General features: G+C 39.5%; 2 protein-coding genes and 1 long non-coding RNA gene across 21 annotated transcripts in view; 1 reads left to right on the top strand and 2 right to left on the bottom strand.

Moving 5' to 3' along the window:
* The window catches only part of fryl (furry homolog, like), a 74,954-nt gene extending 53,856 nt beyond the window's left edge, over window positions 1-21,098 (bottom strand). For 10 of the 17 annotated variants that reach the window (XM_026158867.1, XM_026158866.1, XM_026158870.1 and 7 more), the window contains exons 1-2: window positions 7,159-8,340; window positions 4,444-4,509 (exon numbers count right to left, since the gene is read on the bottom strand). In XM_026158867.1, the coding sequence (XP_026014652.1) occupies window positions 4,444-4,509; window positions 7,159-7,423 (331 nt within the window). In that variant the 5' untranslated portion in view covers window positions 7,424-8,340. Of the gene's footprint in view, window positions 1-225; window positions 1,349-4,443; window positions 4,510-7,158; window positions 8,341-12,807; window positions 12,878-20,952 lie in introns of those variants that run through there. The other 7 variants (XM_026158876.1, XM_026158877.1, XM_026158879.1 and 4 more) reach the window with 5 other exon arrangements.
* Window positions 21,099-22,596: 1,498 nt separating this feature from the next.
* Window positions 22,597-27,555, bottom strand: ociad2 (OCIA domain containing 2). Of its 3 annotated transcripts, XM_026158886.1 has the most exons (8): window positions 27,493-27,555; window positions 25,886-26,041; window positions 25,707-25,791; window positions 24,494-24,547; window positions 24,347-24,394; window positions 24,123-24,270; window positions 23,603-23,686; window positions 22,597-23,406 (listed from the first exon to the last, which is right to left on the bottom strand). In XM_026158886.1, exons 2-7 carry the CDS (start codon window positions 25,973-25,975, stop codon window positions 23,620-23,622), a joined length of 492 nt encoding a protein of 163 aa, XP_026014671.1. In that variant the 5' UTR covers window positions 25,976-26,041; window positions 27,493-27,555; the 3' UTR covers window positions 22,597-23,406; window positions 23,603-23,619. The 3 variants fall into 3 exon arrangements, with proteins under 3 accessions (XP_026014671.1, XP_026014672.1, XP_026014669.1); XM_026158887.1 differs by lacking the exon at window positions 27,493-27,555 and having other exon boundaries at window positions 23,598-23,686; window positions 25,886-26,126; XM_026158884.1 differs by lacking the exon at window positions 27,493-27,555 and having other exon boundaries at window positions 25,886-26,126.
* LOC113016218 (uncharacterized) lies at window positions 24,508-25,183 on the top strand. The gene is made up of 2 exons (XR_003271198.1): window positions 24,508-24,698; window positions 24,788-25,183. It is a non-coding gene; the product is annotated as an uncharacterized LOC113016218 (long non-coding RNA).
* Window positions 27,556-27,829: the final 274 nt, after the last annotated feature.

Genomic DNA, 27,829 nt, shown 5'->3' with positions numbered 1-27,829 from the left:
ATCAAACAAGGCCGACTAAACCTGCACTAAACATAATCTGTCATCTTGACAACTCCACTAATGGCCACTTTTCTTATACGGGAAGGAGATATAAGAAATCCACACATGGAACGCACAAAGACATGTACAATGCTGCACAGGCTCTGCTGGCTGCGTGTGGCAGATAAGTCTGGTGGCAGTAAGTGCGGTATGTAAACATTTGTGCAAGCTTGGAAAGATACTCACAGCTGCTACTCCAAGACTTGAGGAGAGATTTGATGCTGATCTCAAAGAAGACAGAATCCTGCAGGCTCAGCATGGTAGCTCCCAAAAGTTAAGCTTCCCCAGAAGGCACAAATTTTACAGGTTTCCTTTCACCTTTATTTCCCAAAAGCCAAACATTCCACTCTTCTCAAAAATAAACACCTTGCACTTATCAAACTTGCAGACTCCACCAGTAGGAGCTGAGTACTAGCCTCCACAGGTGCTAGTTAAAGGCAGCATCCTGAAGAACAGTGCGAGCAGATGCTGACGGAAAACCCAAGAAGCCCTACCACTTTTTCGCTTTTGCCACCCAGTTAGCTGAAGTAAAAGTGATCAGAAAGAAGAGAGAGAGCGCGCAGCCTGGCTAGTTAGAGAAGTATTCCACCCAAGAGCCTGCTGCCCACTTGCCAGTCCACAGAGTCCCTCATCCCCATTTCAGCAGAGAAAAATCCAGAAACCGAAGGACACAACTGCATGAGAACTTTTGTTCCTGAAATGAGGGAAAACAGCAGCAGAACAGTACGCGATAGAAGTCTTAACAATGTGCGGTAATATTCCTTCTCCCCTTCTCTTCCTGTGTGTATGTGTGTGTGTGCGTGCATGTGTGTGTGCCAGTCCTAGCCCGCTAGCACCGTCAGCCACCCTCCTCCTCCTGCCCCAAAAGCTCTCTCCCTCCGTGTTCGCTCATGGCCAGCCCCTCCTCTTCTGAGTGAGCTCTTGTTCTTTTACCGATGCCTGCTCTTTTCTCTCAGAGTGAGAGAGATGGAGAGAGCTTGTTTCAACAGCAAACAGGGAGGGAGGGAGCAGTGCGTGGGGGTGGTTGATGTCATCAAAATGCTGCGAGTGTTCCCTGGCCGTGGTTCAGTAATGCATACGCATGTCAGAGCTGCTACTGTGCTGCCTCTCTGCTAGCCTATCAAAGCAATACTTCCTGTAAGCTCCGCAGCAATACCGATGCGTCATTCCAAACTGCAGTAGGAGGGAAAGGAAAGAATGGGAGGTGGATGAGGGAAAGGAAAGAGGAAGGATAGATTGAACACACCTTAACTAGTCAACCAAAATAATAAAAATATGTTCCTAAATTAAATGTATTAAATGTATATTTCACTTTTTAAAACAGGAATATATATGACGTAATAGGAGTATGTTAATGCAACTCACTACAGTCAAGTGAGATGGATAGATGACTTGCTACCTGTTTTCTTTGGCATTATAGTGATCGAAACTAATCTTCTTGCTAAGCTAACTGCTCACACCCACAGGAATCATGGGCATTACATCACTGCCCTGTCTGAAAGCTACCAGGCATAGTAACACACAGAATGATACACAAACACACAACACACCCCATTAGTAAGAAAACAGCCCATTGTTTTTGTGTGAATGTGAAAGACACACGCACACGATTCAGCTGATATTTTAATCTTGCACTGACGCTAGTTATTCCTGCCCTGGCAGAGACTTTAATGCTGATCCACATGACATCAAGCAATTTGTAGTCAAGCACAGGATTAAGTTTGTTACCAAAATATTGTGAAGGGAAAAGCAGTGGGAAAGCTGCAAAAGACAAATGTTCTTTGTCTTCTTTTAGTTTAGTCTTCATTTCTCGCTCGCCCTCAGTCTCTCCCTCCGTCACATGTCCTCCACTACACAAGTTATGCAAAGTGAGGCAGAGCTCATTGCAAACAAACAACACAAGCAGATGCTTTGTCAAGCCCTGGCTGGTGCTACCCCGACGCAGGCTTCCACTGTGAAACTCTGCCTTGTAATACACAAACAGATTGTTTACAGTACCACTGCAAATTTGCAGCAATCACACTGTTTTATTTTAAGCCTTAAATCGGAACTTCTATGAGTCATGTTTAATCTTTCCTAGAGCTACATTAAAAGCAAGATACTGCCCCGTCTGTCTGTTCAAATCTGACCAACTGCATTTCCCCAAATGTCAAAGTATTACGTATGTGTCTAATTTACTAACCTAAAAATCCCCAGGATTACACTCATGCAGCAGCTTTACTGTGACTAATGGCCACAACTGGAGATGTAAAGCCATATATAGAAGTCTGTGAAGCAGAGTCTGATCCTGAATGAGAAGGGGAACAGCTTGCTGTTGCACAATTCAAAGACAATTTAGGAACATAGCAGGATGTTTCAAAATATCAGACAGTTTCTAAGTAATGAAGTAAAATATGTTTTGGGGTTATTTTGTTAAGATGTCACTAGATTACTTGTAGCCTTAAATTAGTTAATTTAATGAGGAAATGAAACTCTTGAGATTAAGAATTTCTTTTGTGAGAGTTCTGGGTCATGTCAGGAAACATGAGCCGACCGCATTTTCAATGGGAAAAAAACAAAACAAAAAAACCCCCAAACCCAAGCATGCACAGGGGCAACATGCAACACAGAAGGACTCCACCTGTGGGGTTTTTTTTGTTTTTGTTTTTTAATCTTTGGTCCACCCTTTTTCTATCTGACACAAATGCAGTAAGTAACAGCACAGAGGGTGGATAGCTGAATAGTTTTAGGGATCAGTCAAGTTTGACTGTTTTCAAATATAACTTACTAAATGTGCTCCCTTTACATGCCTTGGCTCTAAGTTCATGTAGTGGGAGGACAACAGAAGAACTCATGGTCAAATCCTGTTTAAAAACAACATCTGGGTTAATATTATTGTAATCGACAAACGAGTCAACATAAAACAATCAGAGCTCTCTGCAAACATTGTTTTCTGTAAACCAGCTTTATTGTTTAAGGAATGCAGGACTGACCACACCATCTCTCTGGGAACACTAGAGCTAAAAGCTACTGTCCGATGGAGCTGACGTAAACCGAGAACTTCAAATAAACACCATTATAACTCACTTCCTGGAATAAAGTCCTCACTGATCAAATAATCTCAACTAAATGCACAATCAAGGCAGGTTACTTAAGCTTCATTCACAAAGTAGGAGCAGTGACTGACAGTTAGCCATCCTGGCTGCAGACAGTATAGAGCAGCTGCTCCTCCCCGGAGCCCATGGGGTGGAGGATGCATTTCCTGTGCTGGCCTCTCTGAAGGGCAGTGGTGGGAACAATAATCGATAGGAGCTGTAATTCAATCCCTGACCTCCCCAGCGATGCCTGGGCTGCAGAGGACACATCATTTAGATCCATCACAGCATTCTGAGTATGCAGCACAATTCTGCAACCTGCACATCTACTTACTTCCGCATGCTCCGTTGACTCAGACCCAGCTATTTCATTGCACTTCTGTATTAAACACCACACATTTAGACAAAGGTTTTACACAAAACTAAATAGGCTGGATTTTTTTCCCTTTAGTAGTATATTGCAGTTTAGCTGAATGACAGTGGATCTAACCTTCATATATAATGTGTTGCATAAACCATAAACGGTCAAATTCTATGAGACAATCTATTGATTCTGCTCAAGCTGAAAATGAGCAAACTCATTCTTTTGATTCGCCTAGCAAATTAAGACAGTCTAATTGGAAAAAAAAAAAAGAGTATTTCTTAGGTCAGAAGCAAAAGCCCCCGTGGAATGATGAGCAGAACATGAGGAAAATCTGAATAAAAACACCTCTTAACTCAGGTTTTAAAAGGTCAGTTTATTACTCATAGAACCAAATGTCTTCAAGTTTATTCACTATGGAACAGCTGGCTGGAGAATGAGTATGAACAATGATTCACAGCATTCGTCGATATGACACCATATTCCCACTAAATGCAGGCTGCACTGCGCACCATTATGGAGTTTGTTTCACTATTGTTGGCTGACGACTACTTAAGAAATTCCATGAATAAGTTCATCCATCCTGTCTGGATACACACCCTGTGGAGTGTTTAGACAGAAATTTCACAAGGATCTTTTATTACAGAAGCACAACCCATCACTGCACCATTTTGTCACATGCTCCAAACACTCCCTAATCACAAACCCGCTGCACCCATTAACCAAATACAGTCCTAATCAAACGTATCCTGAAAACTGAACTGTGCATCAAGCAGTTGAATATTGTCTAAGCCTGCAAAAGATGACAAACGACAAAATGAAAAGAACAGCACCGCCTTAAAAGCCACAGACTATGCAGGTTCTTCAACAAGGGAAGTGTCACTCCACACGGAGTTAAAACTCAATTAAAGCTCCTCTGACCTCATCTTAATGTAGCAATCACGCTACGTCTTGTAATGCATAACTCACCATTGTGACCCCTGCCATCACCAGCATGGTTCAAAAAGGAGACTTTTTTAATATGATGGATCTTTCCTAATAGGGAAGAAAGAAGGAAATGTTTGAAAACAATTTGCCCAGTCAACAGAAACTGTCTTTCAAAATGAACATCAGCCTATAGCCTGCAGTCTGAGCCAAGCACATGAACACAGACGCAACAAGAGTTTCATGAGCCAAGCTAGCAAAACTTTAGATTATCTTCACACTTCACCAAACCAAAATGAAGAATATCACTTTGTTATTGTGGGTTAGTTTAACCGGTTGAGTAATGTTATTCATAAAAGACTAAGAGGCCAAGTGAGTGCAGCAGAAGGGAAGGCTGAGTCATATTTTAGCCATGAGCAAATAGGGAGCAAGCATGCTCTGACAGGTAGCAGTGGAGGGGAAAAAAGAAAATACCCTGAGAAGTTTACCAGTGTAAACTGGCTGACCTACATGAAAAATTATATGTACGTAAACCTTTAACTACTGTCACAGGCACAATATATCCCCTACTACAGAGGCATGACACTGGCTTTGGATGTGTCCAGGCGGTGAACGATTATTGAGTTGATGTGGCAAAAGATTTGTATTTGCTTCAGAGCAGACATGGTAGCAGCTGGTATACACCACCTTTTGTATCCTTTGAACTTAATGCTCCATAGAGCTCCACGCTGTCTCACGCTGTCTGGAATGACTTCAAGGTGCACAATGCGATGGATGTTTTACAATGTCAAACTTCCTGACTGGAAGCGACTGGAGATGTTGACCTTGAATAAGAGCTGGCCAAAAATTTAATCAAAGACCTTTGACTTTTATGGATCTGTCCTCAGAGATTTTTGATCACACCTTGCCTACAGCTTACCTGCCAAGTAAAATAACTCTGCACTGTTAAACAGACATAACCTGCATCGCAGCTTTCCTTTTATGTTGTCTGAAAATGCTTAAGATCACCAAAGCTCCAGCCAGAAACAACAAGTATGCTTTTTATCATCCAGTAAGATGTCAGATTGCTAGATCAAATGGTGACAAGACACCCAGAAAAGTCATGATAGTGGGCTTTCTATGGAAAGGCATGTTCACAGATAAAAGAGACTAAATAAATAAAACACTCTTTTTCAACAATCCACCATTGTGTATATAAGTAGCAGTATCTTAAAAAAGGAAAGAAAAATCAAGGAAGAAAGTAAGAAGTATTTGACACATATTTCGTGATGCTGAACTAAACCACCTGGGTAGGACAGAAATCCACAATCCACAAACACTAAAAGGGATTACAAAAAAGGTTCTATTGACAGTAAACACATCAAGCGGACAGAGTAACCTTTAACACTTTTCTTTGCAAACGCTGTTATCATTTTTGACTGGCTCGGTCACAAAAGACAAATAATTTTGTTGTTGTGTTTTAAACTTTTGACAACTAGGTTAATGGCAGCAGTGAATGTGAATAATGTATTAAGAATGCTGACCATGAAAACATGAAAACCAAAATAATGTTTTAAATTGGGCTTGGAAATTTACACTGTATGCAGTTCTTAAATATAGTCTGTGTGGGCACATCACAGCAAGCATTGCCTTTGTAAGCTAAAAGTGGTTTGGTAATATTCGTGAATTGTTTAAATAGCAGTCTGACAGACCACAGTCCAGCCTAAACTTGGCTTTCTTATGCTACTGCCATGTGCTGTCGCATTACACAGTTAAGAGGGCTCCACCTACACTACCTCAGTTCTGTGTAGCTGCTTCTGTTTAATACTGATGTGAGATCACATTTTGACAATGGATTTGGCCAACTAGGCGAAAAACCCGTAATACACGCAATGACATCACTGCACCAATTCCAAATTCAGTATGAATTTTCTGACTTCACTTCCAGTGGTTTTCTGGCTCACAGTGAGTGGGGTAACTACTAACTAGCCATCAGGAAGACAGTCTTGCACATAGTAAATTAAAACTACTACTACTAATACTTTACTGGTATTCCAAACAAATTTTAAAGAAAAATAATTTTATGAAAATGATTTTCCTTTGACTAAAAGATTGGATGGGTGCCAAAAATTTTCCACTCTGTTAACAGTAAGTGAACTGACTGCTACGAATCATAAAATATTAGAAATCCTGCGTAGATAAACTTACTCAATATATACTGTACGGTATAACACATCCAGGACAGGCATCTAAAGCAATTAAATCTCTGTTTTCCACACAATTAATTGGATTTGGATTTATTTATTTATTGCACAATTTGAGAAAAATGTATCTTATCACTGTTTGCACTTTAAACATTTAATAGCCTATGCCCAATAAACAAAGAAGAATATGAATAAGGAATAAAGCTTTTATCGCAATGTCAAATTTTTGCATATCTACAGTGTTATTTTGTGTATTGTACATGTTCAGATTGAAATCACAATGGAAATACAATTCATTTGTCAGCACACATGCCCCTATGCCACACTCTCAATTGAGCATGGATTGAGAGTGGTGACCACAGCATTTTACTGCCCTCCACAGTGAACAGAAAACACAGATAACCCAGTCGTATTTTTTCATACATGGTGTATGTAAGCATGTGTGCATAAAGCAGGAGGGTATTAAGCCAGTTTTTGGAAATATGTTAACAGAGATTAACCAAAATTGTAATCTATAGGAAGCACATAAAAAAAGCTATATATATATATATGAATTGTGTATTTGGGACATTTGTACCTTTAAGGCGGGTATGGTTACTGCGAGCATGTCTGGAGGAGCTTATCCCAGCATCTTGCTTTGTAACCGGATCTACCAGATCTTCTTCAATGGTCTGTCCCATGGTTAGCAGGCCCAGTCTTTTCACCCGGAGAAGCCGTGGGCCTGGCTCCCTGGGTTCAGTTCCCCCATGTTCAGCAGATCCCTCACCTGAGATCACAGCTGGAACCAGGCTCTTTAGAAAATCCATGGTCGATGAGACTTTAGGTCTTTTACTCTGGTGCATAGTCCAGTAGCCTGTGCCACGCCATTCTGACACAAATTACCTGCCTGTTTCACGTGCCCCATTTACAGAGGAGTAGGTAGTCTTTATAGCGAGCTGCAACCTACATGTAGCCGTCAGACGTGCACTCACTGTAAAGTTCTTAAGCTGTGGGCCCTTACAGAGCAACGCAGAAACTCTCTGTCAGGCTCTCTAAAGCTATATAGAGAGCTCCAACTGTAGCTAGTTAACCTGACAGAGTGAGAAACTTTCTACACTGCACATTACCTGTCTGTTGACAGTGTAAAGAGAAAGCAAAAAGACATGGATCTTTTCATAGGCTGTGATGTAATTGCAAGTAGGCAGGGCTATATTTGAGTGCCAGGCACTATCTGGGGTGGGACTAGAACATGTTCCACAGGAGATAACACAAGCTTGGGCCTCTAGCCAATCACAACAGCGACGACACCAGCCACACCCTGCTGGCCTGTGTTACTCACAGGAGAAACACCACAAGAGAAGGAAGAAGATTGACAGGGACTAAAACAAGCAAGGAAGCGCCATAGAGCAAGCTTCACTCGCCCGCCTGCCTGCATTTACTGATAGCGCTTATCGAAGTCGAAATAGTGTCACTTTTTAGTATTCATGCACAAGCACAAATGCTCATTTGCTTTCTTGCTAACTTGCTTAAACAACAAGAGCACCCCTCCCCTTGCTTTCACTTCTGTTCAACTGTGCTGGTGTCTGAAACAGGGTGATGACAGACTGCTGTGCTCTGCTTGGCTGCACAGTTTGTACCTGCAGTGAACTCAAACCCTTCCAAATATCCCTTGCTGCAGAGTAAGGCTGTCTTATGCTGTGCTGACTCTCAAAAGCTCACTGCCTAAAGAAATCATCAATTTACAAATGCAGTGAGTGCTCTACAGCAACAGAGAGCTGGAAGCATTCACAAATTTCAGTGATGGCCACAGCACTAATGTGCAAAAAAAGATTAAAATGCTTAAGATGAACATTATATGCTGTTTCATCAATCAGTAAGCAGCATGATAAAGGGACTGTTCTAATGAAGACTCCAATAAGCACTTTAATATTAATAATGAAATAAGCAACTCTAATATAAAGAGGTTTATGGCACTAAAGTACTCAACAGGATTTAAAACCTTGCTTTACATCTTTAAAAGCTTATTCATCCATATTCCTAACAACTTATCCAATTCAGGGTCGTTGGGGGCTGGAGCCTATCAACTGCTGTCAGGACGAGAAGCAGGGTACACCTGCAGCATTGCTGGTGCATCACAGGGTTAACACAGAGAGACGGACAACCATCCACACTCACTTTCACACCTAACATACAGGTAGGCACAGGGAGAACATGCAAAGTCTCCCCGTTTTCTGGGCCTGACACTCACACTTGGATGAGTTTCGGGGTTCTCATCTTCCTCCTGATGTAAAACTTAAGTCCATTATTTTCCAGCAAGTCAAACGAGGTTTGCTAGAGCCCTGTACAATACAGAAGAGGGAGCTACTCCAAGCTGACATCAAAACCAAGTTTTTGCTATATTAGCTCACATTGATAGCATTATGCTGTTATGAAACACGAATGGCGAACGTACTCAAAAATTAACCGTGGCCTTTAAAGATTTTTTCTTTGTTCGACTAATGATTATAAGGAAACATGCACTCTGTGAGACCAGTAAGTGTGGTTAGGGAGTGTTTACACCCTCTACTGCAGTGTGCGAAAACGTCAACAGCAAGATGATGTAATTGTTGTAGAGTATAAACTATGTCAAAAGGCAGAGACAGGAAGTAAAAGCTAAAGACATCATCCTCTTCCTGTTTCTCTCCTCTGTGCTTTCTGTAAATATAACTGAAAAAGCAATACATGTAGGTATGCATGTACGTAAATATGCTTGAATGTGTTCTTGCATTGGCTGCATATGGTATAAAAAACAAACAAACCCTGATATACAAATAAGGTAGCTGGCTCTATATAGTAGGAATGTAAATATTGTAGTGGCAGGAAACGCCAGACACACTAAAGGGTCTAAGACGGCCCATCAATATGGCCCTATGTATTTATATTAAATAAAAGGGGAATTTTTACATCTTATTATGCAACAGTTTCTCTGGTTTGGCCAACTTGAGATCACACTCTGGTGTTTTTAGCACTTGATCTAAAATTAGTAGATACCCCAAGCTTTAGAAGTTTACAACATGACTACTTGACAAGCAAGCAGAACACTTGTTAAAGTGGGACTGTAGCTAATTAACACTTATGCCCGAAACTACACTACCAAAACATCAATTAATTAATTTTTTTTTTTAATCACACAATTTTTCCACTGGCATCAACATTTTCATATATAAAAAGTCATAAAATTGAATTAATTTACTGTTAAATCTATCAAAGTGTAAACCTTCACAATCCAGAAAAAACAACTGACACAAAAATGTTTTGTCCTCACTTAAAAGAACACCAGGAATTGAAATGTTAGTTCAGAAACTTCAAACCATTTTGCTTCCATTGCATATAAAGTGCAGCAGGCCTTTTAAGTTGCCATTTCCACTAGAGACCACAGATGTCTGCTAAGGCACAGGAACTAATTTGTAGTTCTAGTTTACATAGTCCTTTGAGTCTTTAGGAATTATATAAGAGTGAGGTAGCTAAATATGTCAAAGTGTGCCCATCTGACCTCTCATCTTACTTGCCAAACTGATTGCCTTAGTTATGGCATGCTGCAATTCATTAGGCTGGTAAAAGTTTCCAAAAGGAATAATTTGAAATCTAGATACAAAACTTGACAAATTATTAAAAAATATAATCCCAAATGTAAGCACAAGAGAAAAAGACTGTTTTAAGTTGCAAAGATTGATGTTGTTTCAGGACTACTGCCAGGCAAAGATGCAGAAAGGAGTTAGTCAGAGAAAGGGAGAAATGGATATGGCAAAGATAGCCATCATTAGGCCAGGGCACCACAATGGTCAGTGGAGGCAGCTGTGGTTAGCTGGGGCCAGGTCTGTGGTGCTGGTGAGTTAGAACAATACCCCTGCACAGGAGGCCCAGATCCCAATCAGCCCAGGAATGTGGAAGAGGAAACTCCGAGAACAATGTACAGCGTTCCTAGGCCATTCTGGGTCCCACCCATTTGTGCCTTGGTCTGCTTTCAAGCAGAAGAAAACAGGAAAACTACTGGGCCAGGGACCAGAAACCAGGGTCTGTTCTGCAGTCAGCTGAGGGGGCTGTCAGCATTAAACCTACCAGAGTCACTGTGATTGCTTTGTGCATGCATGAGTCTACTGCCCCACCTCTGGATGTGAGTAAACAGCTAGCATTCCATGTCAAGTAAGGTGAATATGAAAACAATGTTACACTGCCCCCTAATGGTACAAACAGCCACATCATCAAGCTATAACTCTGCCTTCTTATGCAAGACTCTCAAGTGTAACCTGAAATGATTCAGCCATAAAAATTGTGTTTTTGGACAAGTGTCTAACATATTGCTTGAGTGCAACTTCATCTTAATTTTTGCTTACTAACGGCTTGCTCTCCCAAGTTAGTCCCTATAAACTCTGGCTATTCAGATGATAACTCTAAATCTCTCAATTAGGAAACCAATACAGTTAATACGTTTGAAAATAAATATCAGTATTTCTTTTTGTATGCAATTTCTTATGGCCCTATTTGTTTTTATATTTACATAACTGAATCAAATTTAATGTATGCCATGGATCTATTTTTAATTTCCTGTACACAAGTTAAATTTTAAGGCTGTGTTTTCCATTGGTAAACACAAACGAAGTGCTGAACATTCGAACATTCGTACAGCGAGAGATCAAGCTGGTTCAGCCCAGTGCTGAATGGCTGTTGAAAGGCAACCCACAGAGAGCCTGGTTGTCACTGCTGAAGAATGTGAGAATGTGACCTAACCAGACCCAGTGTCAAAATTAACCTCCTTTCTTTCTTTTTTTGTGTCCAGACCAAGTGTGAGATGACACATCTCTCCCGGAGACCAAAACAATATGCACAACCACATATTTAAGCAGTCATGTGACACATGCCGGCATAACCCAACTTCACGACATTTACAGCTCACTGCTGAAAGAATAATTTCAACACTTGATTAAAACTTTTTTCGCCCCTTAAATATTAACACCATAGCTGCTACTGAGAGTCATTTTGAGACCTAAGTGGCAGAATTTGCCAACTCTGCCTCACACAAACTGTGGAACAGTGTTACGGAATCAGCCGTAACACTGACACTCAACATATTTTGAACCATTCAAACAAAAAACAGAACAGTAGGTGGGCTTCAGTGTAACTGGAGATTTTTTTAAGCCTTTTTTTAGTTGAATCCATTTTTTATTATGTTTGGCACTGTCAAACATAACAATTACTTTATCAAATACTTTATCAATTACTGTCTTATGATGTTTGCTTTCTAAACATGCACTTCACATTTAGGCTTGATACACAACAGCTATGTCTGATTTAAAAATGCCCTGAAAAATACCTGATACAGCTTCCACTAGAATAAAATCAACTTTAGACAGCTAAGGGGGTCATTGATTCGATGTTAATACTCAGTTGTGACATGCAAGTGTGTGAACTCAAAGTTACATTCTGTGGGTCAGCTCATTGTTGATTTACGCAGTAGTGTTTCTAGTTTGGTCATTTATTTCTTCATTTTTTCTTTAAAGCTTAAAAGAGGAAACTCTTGCAGCGCTGTGATGGTAATATGAGTCAAAGCAGTCTTACACCTTTGCAATTGTAAAATGACACATCTATATGACAGAATTACTTGAAACTGTTAGTCTAACTGTAAAGCCTGTGTGAGAGCAGATTAAAATAAAGTTTCACCTTAGGACAGAGGCTCCCAAAGTGTGGGCCCACCCCCGGGGGGGGGGGGGGGGGGGGGGGGGGGGCGTGGTATGGGAGAAAAAATAAAAAATAAAAGAATGCTTGGACACTGGGGCTTCCACGCAAACGCAAAGCAGGTGATGAAGCATCGCCAAGTATGTTTTCAAACCAACTTCATTCTAAGCCAATGACTAGAAAATATGGTGAAGCATATCTTCCCTTTGGCTTCACCTGCACAGGAGCCAAGGTAGGAGATTACAAGATTTTTGTTGTAAAACAAAGAGGAGCCTAGCAAAAAAAGTTTGGGAAACACTGCCTTAGGACTACAGTACAGACAAACACAGATGAAGTTAACCAAGTCAAACAAGAAAAGAAAATGCCAGCCAGAAAATACTAAATACTCTATTGTACTACTTTTAGAACTTTGCAAAACAAACACAGCAATTAATCCAACACCCTCCTCATTCCCACAGTATTTAGCTTGCATTTGCTCTAAAACCTAAACCACAGTACACAGTGGAACACAACCCCCTTAACCCTTGCATATTACCTTAAGGCCATAGAGCATGGGCTGGAACAGGAAAGTGACAGGAGGGCCCACAAATTTGCTGCACAGGAATCTGAAATGGAGTGCACAGAAATCATCCCTTTAACAACTACAAAGCAGAAAATTGATATGAAAACAGCATAAACAACCAGAGGAATAGAGAAAATACACTCTTTAATCTTAAAGTCAATCTACTGTGCTCATTTCATGCGTCATATTTTAATTCCTAGCCTAATCACTTTGAATGATTCCCAGTTACAAATAGTCCTTATTTATGTCATGCTGGGGCTTTGTACAGTCCCATATCTTAAAATAATAATAATAATAATAATTTCAGCTCCTCCCGCTTCAAGTCCCTCTTCCTTTAAGTAAGCTTTCTTCTGGTTGGCTGCCTCTCACAAACCAAAGGTTTGAACAACACATGATTGAGCTACTTTGTCTGGGATGACAGTATTAGACATGTTAGCTCACAAGGGTATTAGAATGCCAAGAATAAAAGGTTATAGGTCTGTGTTACCTTGCTTGACAGAAATCATTGTAAACTCTTGGCATTTCTGATCATCTGCTGAAAAGACGACTACCGCAACTGAGTAAGTGAAACCTTTGTCAACAAAACTGTCTAATTTTTTTTTTTTTTTTTACAGTGCTGCTGATTTTTCTTTAGCTGCGGCTAAAAACCTCTTCAGACAGATTCCAAAGATTCCTCAATGCAGGAAAAAGCCTGGCTGCTAGCTCGCAGAAAAACCTTGTGCACATGCTGACCTCCCTGTTTAAAACTCTAGCCATGTTTAATATGCGCACTAACATATCAACAGTATATTAAGGAAAGAACATTCATTATGGCTTTACATTAACATTGGTATAGATGCACTTACTTTTGAGAGTTGGGAAAACATTCACACATGTGTAACTTCACTAGTACAATCTTAAAGCTTTCAATAATAGTGTCAGTATTTTTTAAAGATATGGTATAAAAATGTCTAAAACAGGCATTTTCTCACACCCCTCCACCCCCGATTCTGAGGCGCCAATCAGCAGGAAGGATATGAGCCATAATCATATTGTTGCGGTGATGCACAGAAGAACTTCATGGCCATTTTAGATATGTGCTGACAGACATCTACTCATTTTAGGCCATGAAAATAGGTAGGTACGTTTTGTTTTGTTTTTTTAAATAGTACATCTCTGTACACTGAAATTAGAATTATGAATCTCTTCACATTCACTCAGAGAAAAGCCTTAGAATATCCACCCAGAATCATTCAAGGTAGTCTACCGAGTCGTGAGATTTACTTCTAGCAGGACTTTGGCTGCACGTCTCCATCAATTCAGAAAATTCTCTCCACTCCACATGAACCGATTCCCTGGATACTTGGATAATGATATGTTTTGCTTTTTCTTGAGAACATCAAGATTATGCCTCCAAATTCTTTTTACTTCAATTTGATATGCACTTGTGAAGTGATGACATGAAATATTCAGTTTGGCCAAATTCTGAAACGTAAATAATCCTTCCAAAAATTCCTGGCCCCAGTTAATCCCTTTCAAACTTGGCCAGACCTCACTTCTCACTAAACGTTCACATAAGTGACAAACCGAATCAATCACACAGAAGTAATTACATGTCTGAAATTCGATTATACAATTTTTTAAATCACTTTCTCCAACACATCCTGTATAATCATAATGCGTTAAAGACAGAGTGCTGCTGAACTGTCCAGTCACAGTTTCAAAGTGATGGGTCAGCCTACTGTTGGCTTCAGCCTGATTTGCTCTGTGTTGGGACAGGATTAAAACCTCCTCCTGAGCAGAGAAATAATCTGAAGATTACCCACTACATCCAAGAGGCAGTTACATAAGCATTCAAAGCCTCCAAAACTGTACTTTCCTTCTATCACTGTAGCAGCTGAAAGAGGCTCCTTTTATAGTCAAGTAATCTCATATCCAGTCACACATTCATTGTTACTGTCTGGCTCAGAGGAGACAGCAGCAGTCATTTTAAAGTAAAAATAAAACGAAGGCTTGGTAAATATAATCCAATCTAATAGAAACGAATACTGAAAGTAAGTACTGAGACTAGGAACTTCAAACTATTATCAAACCGTAGTTCAACAAAGGAAGGAAGAACAAACCACTTAGTCACACAGCACCCAGACAGAGAAGCCGAGTTGTGAGAACTTCCACTCTTAACATTGCGGACGAATGGTGAGAACAAGTCAGCGGACATAGCAAGTCAAAGCAAAACAAAACCAATGACAGCCATAAAGTCACGTCACAGCGACATACCGTTACCAACCTTTTCCCAACCAATCCCATAAACACAGCTTGAAAATTTCAAAAAAAAAAAAAAAAAAGTCAGGCAACATCACTCACTTCTCACACTGAAAGACCTGTGAATAATATATCTGACTTCCTGTTCCATCTCAGCGACTCCAAAACACACACACACAAAAAAAACATGTGACCGCAGAAGTAGAGTAAGCCAAACACAGAGCACCTCAAAAACGCTGCAGCAGAAATCCACCCGAGTAACAAAATCTCCTGCTCTGTGTTTAAGCACTTGAATCTAAGTATTTTCTCTGGCCGTGCTTAAACATATCTCAGTAATTCTTCTAACAAGCAGGTGCTTTACCAAGTCCGAGTATATTTAAGCGTTTAAACATTGCACGTTTTGACGTTGCTGCAACTTGTGCAAAGAGCTAAAGGTCAGCAGTAGCCAACTGATCTGATCAATGGTTAACCTGGCTTCATATATTAAAACCATCCTGCTCTTTCTGGTATGGGAAGGATGCTGCAAATAGGAGGCTGATACAGGAAATAGGAGATAACCCTGACAAAGACAAGACTGTCCTGTCACATGTCCACTACCCACAGGCTGCAAAACTAAAGCAGAGTTTTCTTACACAATCAGCATTATAATTTAGAAAACTAAGAAAGTATAATTCAATGCTTTTTTTAAGATAAGTATTAAAAAGGTTTGTAGTTTAAAACTGTTTACAGTCAGAAAGAGGCAGTGTCTACAGCAAAATAGACAAAAGAGGAAAGCCTATATCAAGCCCTGTCCAACAGTAAATGACAGGCCTGGCCTGTTGTAATCACTACCTCTTAAACAAAAATTTACTGGTTTGTTCCAAATGAAGAGAGAAGTGTGCAAACACACACCTTTTTTGAAAGATTCAGCAGATATTCCTCTTATCTTAATCTCGCTCTGGATTACATTCATAGGCAGAAAATATGAGGCATTAAAGTAGAGTCAACTGATCTAAACACAGAGGAAATGCTAAGAACTTAGCTGAGGCCGACTTGAGGGCAAAGACAGGGTGGTTTCTTTGGCGAAGGCAGACCCAAACATCAATTATGCTCCAAACCCTCTTTCCCAAAGCCAAGGATAATCTTGCTCAGCAGGGCTCAATTATAGGTTATTTCTAGCTAGACTCAGTCCACATTGTGCACTACATTATGCCAAGTCTTCCAACACAATCAATAAAATGTATCCCTAACTCAGAGTATGTAATACTATGCATTTATCAGAAAGCACAATGAAAAAGAAGAGGCTTTTGGAAGTTAACTTTATGAAAGTGCGACAAATGGTGACAGACTGCTAGTTTCAAAACAGCTACACAACTACTAGTAGCTATAAATGAAAACAAACAAACAACTTACTGTAACTAATCCTCCCAGTGTCTTCTAATGTTCCTTACCCATTATCACCAACATTAAAACTACCTATCTGTCAACTTTTTTTTTCGTTACAGACTCATGAATATTCTTATCTTCACAGTTTCACAGGAAGCCTTCGTTGTGGTGTGTGACTTTCCCACCAACAGAATGAAAGAAAACAGCGGTGCTGTTCAATGTTAAGCACCCTGGAAATATAATTTGCATTGGAGTTAATGCTCAATGCATTAGAATGTGACCAAAGACAGGTCCTAGTAGTAGGGTTGTGCAATTCCAATTGTCATTGTACCTTTCAGCACATCTCTTTCCTTTACTTCACACTGCTTTCTTTAGTTTTTCCAGTTGATTTATGATTAGAGTTTAAGGATAATTAATTACAAAGTGAACTTTTGTCTTTTTTCAGTTTAATACATCAATTTTTAACTCCATTTTTAAATAATTGTAAATAATTTCAATGTTCATAAGAGTGACCCAAACAACTGATAATATTTGTTTTTGCCATAACAGAACAGGCCTAGATCTCAGCAAACACACACACTAGGGGAAATGGTTAACTGAACAGCAAGGAGTTAAACCAAATTTGTGTCTGTTCCTTAGAATCTTCTTTCCTCACTTGTCCAGTTAATGATTTAGCTTTGTGCAAATACAAACACAGAGACACCTGGATCAAACCTATGTTTAGATAAGATGTCTACCCGTCATTACTGCACCAAATAAATGACACGTGGTATATTATATGCTATGCACACATCACATGAACTTTGGAGTCGTGTCCGAAATTGATATTGAAGGTGATAATATAAAACCAACCGACTACTAGGTCAAAGGATATCAAAGCTTGTGCTTAAGAAAATAACCTAGCTAAGCAAGATGTTTGTGCAATTCAAAGCCCATATCCAGGTGCCAACATGACAGCCATGAGAGATGGGTATAGATAATAAACCAAGAAAAAAAAAAGCTTCAAGTATTAAAATAAGCAGAAACAGAACACCCAAATATGGTAGCACCTGACCACTACTGCACAGCAAATACACAGCAAACAAACCCAAAAACTATGAATGACTTCGGTCAATAAGACACATCAAATGTTTTATGCTGCATAAGATTTTTATACACTCCACTAAAATGTTTATTTAACAGTTAATCCTTGCAGGGGGCAGCTTACTGAGAGCCCACTGTTGGGGCATTTCACAGAGCTTGGTTTTTCATCCACATACTCTTTAATGCCATTAACGTCTTTCCAGATTAAAGCAAACACACTAATTCACTGGAATTATGTCCCAGATAATCACAGAGAGATGGTGATCTGCAATCTAGGGGGATTCCCCCTAGTTGGTACACATCTGTACTGCCATCAGAGGCTTATCCTGGTAGATTTTGGGGCAGGGGCAGAAGAGCTGTAAGTCAGTTGCAAAGACCCACAGTCTAGCAGCCCAGTGTCAGTACATCACTACAAAGGGTTGTGTTTACAACATTTAAAGTAAGTGATGTGTGACTTTATAACAAGTTCACCTTAGCTGCAGTGCAGTACTTAACAGCCATTATACTGCAGTAGAAGCAAAGACATTAGATAACACTATTTTTGGTATCATTTCTTAACTTGAACTCACAAAACTCTTAATAAAGATTAAACAAATTCAGGAGAATTTAGACAGGGGTATTTTATGCCTTTTCTGACACACAGCAGAAGGTAGTCTATTTTAGATGCGTTCAGTGGAAATACTGTATGTGGGTTAGGTGAAGGTGCCTGAACAGAGTACGTAGGAGTGAATATGATGACCACTCACTGGAGGTAAATGCATCAGACAATCTGCTTGTTAAGTGTGATGTCTTTATGCTCCTTGAGTTCCCATTGAGAGTTAAAAATAATCTAGTGCAGCTGTCAGGGCATCTATGAAAAATGGCATTTAGTGGAATCAGAAGTTAGTAGCAAATTGTCTAAGTAGTCGACATCGATTGCTGAAAGACCATAATCTGACTTATGTAAAAAAAACTTTTGGATGGTCCCTTATTCACAAGGGGTCATCAAAGCAGGTTGGTTTGCTAAATGTGATTTGACAGATTTTTACAGCTGATGCTCTTCTTGATGCTACACCCCCCCCCCCCCCCCAAAGGGATTTGTGCTTTCCCCTTAGCTGTGAATCAGGGATCATTCACTTGTGAGGCAAATCACTACACTATGGAGCCAACATATTCTAATTTAGTGCTTAGAAAAACTTGCATAGGTAGAGAATGAAATGTTTTGGTGGTGCTTCTCTCAAGCAAAGACCTCACTTGAAATGACATCACTTAACAAGCAGACTAGCGCAACCTGACATCTCACACACTTTGCAACAGGAAGATGGCAATTTAAAGCCAAGATAAAGTCCAATCTAGCTAGGCTGGACATTTATTTTTTTAATCAGGTGATGTCTAGAAAAGATTACTTGGCTAGCAGTGCATGTGTAAAACCAGCAATGCATTGCGTCTGGAAGGTTTTTACAGTCAAAATCTGATCTTTTTTTAAATGTTTCACAGGCAACTAAATGTTTAAATAAGAGTAAATAGACATTATTCACTCTTACTCAACTGCTTTTAGTGTAAACAAGACAAAAGACCATCCAGTAGTGGTCAGTTTCTACTACTACTGCCACTCCAGTACTTTCATATACTTCACCCAAAGCTATTCCTGTACTTTCTTGGTAATACACTTTGTTGGTATATAAACCTTTAATTCAGCCGCTCAGCACTCTGGAAAAAGGTTTTTACTCGGGATCTCTTAATTTTTCTGTATTCATCTTTACTTCAGTCCTGATGGTGTACCATTGCTGTCACAGAATTCACCACAACATGATGTGGCCACCACCGTGTTCAACTGTGTAGAAAGTAATGTGGTGTTTGTGTCCAAATAGTTCAATCTATGTTTTGCTTTTTTCTGTCTGAGAGACCTTAAGGTGTCTTTTGGCAAACTCTCAGTGTACTGATGGTTGTCCTTGATAGTTACCATAGGGCTGTATTTTCAACCATGTTTCTCAAATGAGTCACAAAGTATACTGACAGCTGCCCAAGTATTTTTTATAGACAAATTTAAACCCCCCCCCCCCCCCCCGAATGGCACCATGAACAATTCCCAATGTCTTTCCCAATGTGAAAGTTCAGTCACTACTAATGAGACCCAACAAACTTCCATTTCCCTCCCATATCTGACCAAGTCTTTTAATGCTGCAGAAACACCTTAGTATCCAAAAATTAAAACAAATCTTATTGTAGGAAGATCAAGGATCAGTGATAGAAGTATGATGCACCGGGATTCAACTATCACAACAAACAATGTGTCATCAACTCGACGTTTCAGTTGTTTATATGTTTGCTCTTGTTATTGTGCAGCATATGTGCAGACTATGTGTAAAACATAACCGAATGCGGAATTTTGAACATGGATTTGGCATGGATTTTTAGCATACATTCTATATATGCTGCATGTTTTGCAATCTGTGCAAATATGCATAACAATGTTCCTGTTCTTCAGATCACTGTCCTAATTTGTTTGAGCAAAGGAGCGAACACAAACTGGCTTTTCTTCTTCTTATATAGTTTGGCTATCTCCACCTCCAGCCAGACAGCAGACTGACCAGATTCCTTTCTGCCTGTATCCAAGTGTCACTGCTTGGGTCTCAACAGAAAAGGAACAAATGCTTCATTGTGGGTCTTGATGCACTCTGAACAGGGGAATGAAGTCCTCGCAGGGATGATAGATGCAAATCTCGAAGTTCTCTCATTGTTATGCCCATGCACATGAAGCACCATGCTTGAATATGATTATTTCCTTTAAGCCACTCATAGTCATAACGTAATAAAATAATGCATCTTTATTTTCCTGAATAATGTCCCAGATTTAAAAAGAAAATAGCGCATTAAACACTGTTGGTTAACTCTGTGCTCGTGTTTACTTTGATCACAGCGGGTAAGTATACCAAACAAGTTTCACAGCAATTTATTTCCCACGACATGAACGTGAAAAGCTATGCTAAAGATGATGCTAAAGATGTACATAAAAAAAAGACTGATGTGGCTAACATACAGGAGAATAAGCTTCAATGTAGCCTTTAGTTAGCAACTAGCCTGCAGTTAATACTCCACTAAGGGTACTGCTAAGCAAAGGGCTAGCTAGCAGCAGCAGCAGCCAGTTGTCAACTACAAGTTAACGTTCAACATGTAAGCTAACGAGCTGGCAGCGATAAAAGTAATGACAACAGGAATCTGATCGATGCTAAACTTGCAAGGTAGACAGGCGATTAACTCGCCCCAGCACAGCAGCCAAACTCCCTCTTTTAGCATGCTACGGCAGCCGATTTTGGTACCACAGTTGGAGAGCTAACCTCAACGGCAAAGTTAATCGCGGAACTTGGCATAAGCCAACGTTAACTACATTCGATAGCAACCTCCCGTGCCCTCATTCACCTCACTATATGTTAAGCCGACGTTACTCACAACTTTTGTTTCTTCTCCTCTTAGTTGAGCTAGGTGGCTAGCTTGCAGACGATCTTTTCATTCGCCGAACAAGCTTCAACATCCTGGCCCTTCTCCATTGGAAGGATTTGCGTAGTGGTGTGATTTTTTTTTTCTCAGTCGGTTTCTGTGGTGGAAGAGCCCCACAGCCAGAACAGACGGCAGCTTGTTTGCCCCGCCTTCTTTGTTCTGATTGGCTCTGATGGTGTACGCCTACACAGAACTCTACGTTCTACCGGACAAGGAAAGTGCCAATCTTGATAGAACGACCTGTTGATTGGATGACGTCTTCTGCGGGAGTTTCACACGAATCTACCTTTTTTTCCCCCTTTCTTTTTCAATCTTACGAGAGTACACCGGCCTTGCGCGGATAGGCGGGTAGTCGGAAGAGACGCAGTATGTCAGGTATTTTATGATTTATTTATATTTGAGCATTGCTGACGGCAGTATCGAGTAATCACAAAAATATCAGTTAGAAAGCTTCCAAACGGATACAGAGATTAAGTATTATTTCATTCTGCGGACTAAACAAACATTATATATTATTATGTTAAAATGTGGAATCAGCTGTATTGTCTCTTTTTTTAAACGATCATTTGGATATATTTGTTGAGGCGTGTGGGCATGCCTGCAGTGTGTGTCGTGCCTCTTATGGAGCACTTTGGTCAAATTTGACTGGATTGTCAGTTACCGATAAAGCTGTTCTGGTATCACTTATTACTCATAAAAATATATAAATATAACGCGGAGGGGACTACTCTATCTCTGTAAATAAACCAATTAAACCAATATAAAGTACTTAATATAAGACTAACTGTGGTACTGCAAAAATTGGGAATGATTTTGTTTGCATCACTATATGAAGAAAGTGGAGAAACCAAAGGCCAGCAGTTATGAGCTCCTTTCATAAACACTAACTGATATAAAATCATAAAACTGATTAAACTTCATATTTCAAAAATGACCAGCTGTCTTCATCAAAAGAGTCATGAAGTCCTTGTATTATTTGACACTTATAAAAATATAATTTTGGCAAAATTAAATATAAAACACGTTTCGTCATAAAAGGAGTATTTACTTCCTAAAACAAAAAATAATTTCATCCCAAATATGATGATTTATTGCCTTAATTGTAGGTTAGCTGAGCAGTGCTGCTAACTTTCCAAAACAGATTCAGGTTCAGACTCTGGCTAGGACCCTCCAAGACTTTTTCAAATACACTCTGGTGTTATCTTGGCAGTATGATTTGTTGAAATATGAACATTCACAACTGCCTTTAAGCACTCTGAAAAGGGTTTTCACTCAGGATTGCTTAATTTTTGCTTCTCCCATTCCTGTTGCAGTAAAGCATTGCTGATGCTACCATCACATGTTTGACTGTACTAACTGTAAGGGGGTGATGCAGACTGCCTCATATTTCTTCATTTGTTTGTCTGCACACCACGTGATATTGCTTCTCAAGCTCAAGGTCTGAGAGTCCTTAAGGTACCTTTTGGCAAACTCCCAGCTCACTGTCACATGCTCATTACTGAGGAATGTCTTCCATCTGACCATTTTACCATCAAGACCTGATTAGTGGAGGCCTGCACTGATGTGAGCAGTCTGGGTAACTTTTTAAATCAGACGTTATATTTGTAAATGCCTCTACACATATCTGAAGTAAAATCACACTTAGCTTAGCATTACTACAAGTAGTGACCAATTCTCATTCACAATAGGGTAAGAAAGCCACATCGTGTTTTTTTCAGTTATACAACTTTGTTAGTGCTTTCACTTATAGACACACGAAAGCACAGGTTTTAAAATGTTATGGCTGTCTGTTCAGCTCCAAAGTGCACCTTCTGTGCTATAAACTGTCAAAATTAAGACCAGATTTCTTAATGCTCAAAATGTGGAAAAGAAAACAAAGAGAAGCCATTATTATTATTAGACTGGTAAGTACCAAATATTAAAAACTCAAAGATATGTTCCCCGTTCCACCTTTCATTAAATTCTGTAATTTGTCATGTACAGATTAACCCCTTACACCTTAGTTGTTTTTGAAGGTAGCCAAGCATTGCATATTCACTGAGCAACCTAAGGTAGGACTACTGCTGCTGTTATGGATGTGGTCGTTACTGTACTCATGCCTGATGATTCAAGTTTGGCAAAACCTTTTTTTTTTCTCCACTGTCATAGGGCTGTTATTTATTTATTTTCAGATCTCATTCTTAACATTCAATAACTGTTTAGTTGTTGATAATTATGTCCAAAGACCTGGCTTTACCCATATATTCACCTCCCTGTATAAACTAGAAATTCTATAAGCGCTTGCTCTTTGATAGAAAGGATAGCAGCGCCCCCTAGTGGTTATTTGATAAAATGAGACGTGTTTACAAGTTTTATTTAAGACATTGATAAGAAGGTGATGAATTCATGCAGAAAATCTCTCCAACACTGGTGAGGATGAAAAAGGAAAGGAAATACTTAAATAGGTGTGCATCAATGTACAGTGACACAAATTATGTAACATATCAAAGTTGTCCTTTTAAAAAAATATATATATATTGTTTTTCATATTTTCTGATAGTTTATATTTGCACTAATCTGAATACATTATTTTTACAGTTATGCACACTGAATGTTACCGTACATCCGTCCTCACAGTCTTTAAGCCTGTCCAGCTGGTGCTGCTGGAGCATTTTTCTTACATTCTTCACACACATGGTGGCAGGGTCTATGAGGATAATGTTTGGGTAAGTGTCATGCTGAGGCGTAAGGGTATTGATCATCCAAAGAGAGGAGAAAAAATAACAATGGCTGATAAAAATAAGTATCTGTAACATTTTTAAATAATTGTTTTTATGTCATTTATTAAAGGTGGACCAGCACAATGACACAATTTCCTCTGGGATTAATAAAGTAATTTGATTCCGAATGACTTTTGAATGCTTGCACTGTAACTCTGGTGGTCAATAAACAAGACAGAAGAGCAATTACTCAGAGAATATTAAAAAAAAATAAAGTAAAATGAAATAAAAACAAATGGACAATCAAATATACAACGAAAAACCACAAAGTAAGTCTTTTTCCGATTATCAGCACTCCTCTTCCCAGAATCTGCGAATATTACCACACAACATGATAATATTACACAAACAGAAATTCAGCACCTGCCCTCCCTGTGTCTGTGACCAGGGTGATCTCTCTTTGACCAGGGTCCAATCCCCGGTCCACCCTGAATGCCAAGCTCCTGGAATTTGCTCCGACAAGTGCCCACATAGGATGCTTTCCCCACTGCAAATCCAAGGATCCCTGCAACTGAAGAAGAACAATTATTTCATTAATCACAGCTGCCACTTACAAACTGAGATCCAAGATACTGAAAGACACAAACCTGCTAGTTTTGGAAAAGGACCAAATCGCTTTGATGATTTCCAAATACCTATGTGGAGGGAAAAAAGTGATAACTATAGAAACACCTGCTTTACTTTGATCAATATCATGTAATTTAAAGTACGGTATTTGAATGTTAATGCTTTACCTTGGTAGATGAGACCACCGGTGACAGCCATGCTGCCCACAGACAATGGAAGCGCTAAAAACAGAAATCAAGTCAAACAGAAGTTACTCTGAAGCTGATCAAAGCCACAAACTGCTGGACAGCGTTTGGGGAAATATTATAATAGAATCAGAGTAAAGTTATTTTAAAAAGCCAGCATTCAAAACAAATACATAATGCATAAAAGGTAAGTTTTTCTGTCTGTGATTAAATGGCGATATTTCCCATATGAATGAATCCACTAGAAGACGTTAATTTTGCTTTGTTTGCCTATAGTTCAACCTAAATGAACTTTGGAGTAATGAGACATATACCAAAACTCAACCTCATGTCCATCTAATGGGATGAAAAGGACGGATACAGGAAGAAGTGATTGCTGCCACTGCATGTTTACATAACTGCTTGATGAGAGAAGATGAGCAGCAGCTGTGTGGTTAGTGGTGAGAGGCCGGGCCAAGATGGAGACTAAAGACAACGATGTGTTGCCACATGAAACACCAATAATCTTCAGTTTGGGAATTCTTTATCTAAAAAAGCCTGACCACAATATTTTCTTTAGTGCAAGCTGCTCACAGTAGCTTATACAATCTTAAGCTTTTGCTGTGATAATTATTTTCTGACAGTTGTATAAAAGATGTGTGGGTGTGCATAAATGACTGATATATCTTTAAACCTCTTGTGTTTTTTTTTCTTCTACTACTTTTTCCAGATCGGGTGTTTTTTCCCCCCTTAGTTTTATCTAGAACCTCTTTTTTACCTCTGGACACTCCCAGCCAAGCTTCACCCAACCTTAACCCTAAGTAAAAGCTCTGATCAGGCAGGGCAGAGTGGTTATAGTATTTAAATGATTTCTTTAAAAGCAATGCATATATAAATAATCATGATCAAATAAACACATTGTAATCACAACTGAGAGAATGACGAAAGTATAAAATCTTACTATGAGTTACTTACCCTCTTACTGATCTGCCCCCCTTTTTTAAGACCACACACTGAATTCCGCAGTGAAGAATGTAAACCCTCAACGGTAAGCTTAATTGATGACCCCTATCCCCTACTTCTACTACAAAAACCCTGCTTACACATCAAAGAACATTTCCAAGTCTTGTCTCTCACTGGGAGACATTTCAACAAATTGTTAATGAAAATTTGTGACACACGTGAGAGCATTTACTGAATGTCTGAAAGAGACTACCTCTGTACCAGAAGCTCTCCTCTTGGCACTCTTTCCAAACTTTTCTCACATCTTCTCTGTGAACATGGGCATCACTCAATGGGCACTGTAAGAAACAGAATAGAGGTTAGTTATCATATGTGACATATAGCATTGCATCTGGGCTCAAAATGTCTAGTACAAATTTGTTTGCCACTCACTTTCCACCCTCCTTTAATGGGAGCTGAACCTGAACCAGCAGCTGCCGGTTCCTCGGTCGGCACTGTTTGCCCACTTATTTCAGCACTCATGATCTTAGACCCTTCAGTAGTTTGTTGCTGGAGCTCTATTATGCTGCTTTTGAAGCTTCCCCTTGCCTGTGTCAAATGCAGCAAGCTGTAATAGAACTTCCTGGACTAGACTTTTAACTCCGCCTTCCTAACAGAGCTCTGCCCAGTCAGATTTGTTTGAGCATGAGGATGACAAGCCAAAACAGGTCAGGTTCACCTCTGTATACCAGTTTACACGTCAGTGTTTGACACACCTTTTTTGCCTACAGCTTCGTGTTTGCTCTTTCATATCACTATTTAGTAGACCCACAAGTGTGGGTAAAGGTAACATATTATCTACATGTGTTTAGGCTAAAGATTCAATATACGCAGTCAAACTTCATAACAAGATCACCTATTATTGGTTATTTCATTGGACACACATCCCTATAAGCCAAAGGTCAAGGTTTTCTTTACTACCACTAATAAAAATGCAGATATCAGTGCTACAGTTTCTCTAATAATGGTGTATATAATCTGTACTTAAATACCTTTCAACAGGTCACAGCTTAAGGAGCAAAGGCTCACTTATCCATGAAGCAAACACATTTGTTTTACTACTTATTTATTAACATCACTGCTGAGCATTAATTAAATAGTTTACATTTTCTATATCCTAACAACTGCAACTGCACAAATTCTACAAAAATGCTCTGATTTAGAAAAAAAAATAGTAGCTGTTCACTAGTACAGAACTAATACATAACATTATTCTAAATAACGTATGACTAAAAAAAATTAATTTAAAACTGATCCAGGCCAATGCATAAGGCATCGTATTTAATATGTGAGGTATTTCCTACAAATTTCTAAGTGTACCTGCCAAATAAATTTAATTAGGTTTAAAAAAAAAGGGGGGGGGGGGGGGCTACATTCTCCTCCAAAATGTAGTTTAATAGTATAAAAATGAAAACACACATCAAATGCAAAGTAACCCACCTTGAATCCACTATTAAATGCCCATATGCTGTAAACTAGTGCCGACTAGGACTGTCAATGCATAAAGAGTGTAACTGGAAGGCAAAGGAACTACATACACGACTGTGCAGTGGACAACTCAGTAGGCCGTTTTACCCATTTCTACCAGTACAAAGTAATACAAATTTAATCATGGCTGTATTGAGTAAGGTGCTGTGGTTTAAATAACCTGGTGAGCTTCTCTATACTCACACGGGGTATAGTTGCTTAGCTAATCATTTAAAGAGAGTCATGTGAGTAACACCATAATGTTACTGATATATAAAAAAAACAACTTTGGGCCCAACAATGTTGCTACGTTTGCATTCGTTCGTCTTGTACAAAAACTGAGATTTATAGTCACATGACAAACAGGGCATACTAAATTTGACAGGGTAACGTAAATGAAGGTAAGTGTTCAGAAAGACTTTATTTATCCCCAAGGGGCAATTAAGAGTGGTATTTAGGGCAGCATCACTGCAAACATTCCGGAAATTTAAGTGCTGTCGTCCTATCCTTGGTAAAATCAAAACATAACTCACATTACCAAATACACCGTCTCCTACTTCCAACAAACGGCGTTGACTTTAAGCGAACCCAAACCGCGATTACACTGGGAAGTCAATTTAGAAGTAGAACTACCAATCAGATTTCATCGTGGGTTGGTTTCAATTTTGCACGAGGAAATTCTAGTGATTGACGTGCGAATAGCACGGCCTGTTTTGAGAACTATGACCAATCACATTTCGTTGAGGGAGGAGCTGGTGTCTTTTCCCTCCCTGTCATGACATGACACCTCGACTAGCCAATTGACAGCGAGCAAAGGCGGAGGCGAATGAGGCTGACCTTCAATCCACAGCTGCGGGCGTGGCTTACATT

The sequence above is a fragment of the Astatotilapia calliptera genome, chromosome 23, assembly GCF_900246225.1.
Source record: "Astatotilapia calliptera chromosome 23, fAstCal1.2, whole genome shotgun sequence".
NCBI classification, from domain to species: domain Eukaryota; kingdom Metazoa; phylum Chordata; class Actinopteri; order Cichliformes; family Cichlidae; genus Astatotilapia; species Astatotilapia calliptera.
This window is presented reverse-complemented; position numbering and strand designations above follow the sequence as displayed.

Excerpts from the sequence above, each read along its gene's own strand:
- ociad2 (XM_026158886.1), bottom strand. The coding sequence starts at position 25,975 with ATGAGTGCTGAAATAAGTGGGCAAACAGTGCCGACCGAGGAACCGGCA. Across the intron at positions 24,548-25,706 it reads GGAGAGCTTCTGGTACAGAG|CGCTTCCATTGTCTGTGGGC; the intron begins GTAGTCTCTTTC and ends TTCTGTTTTTAG. Across the intron at positions 23,687-24,122 it reads CACAGACACAGGGAGGGCAG|ACCCTGCCACCATGTGTGTG; the intron begins GTGCTGAATTTC and ends TTATCCTCATAG.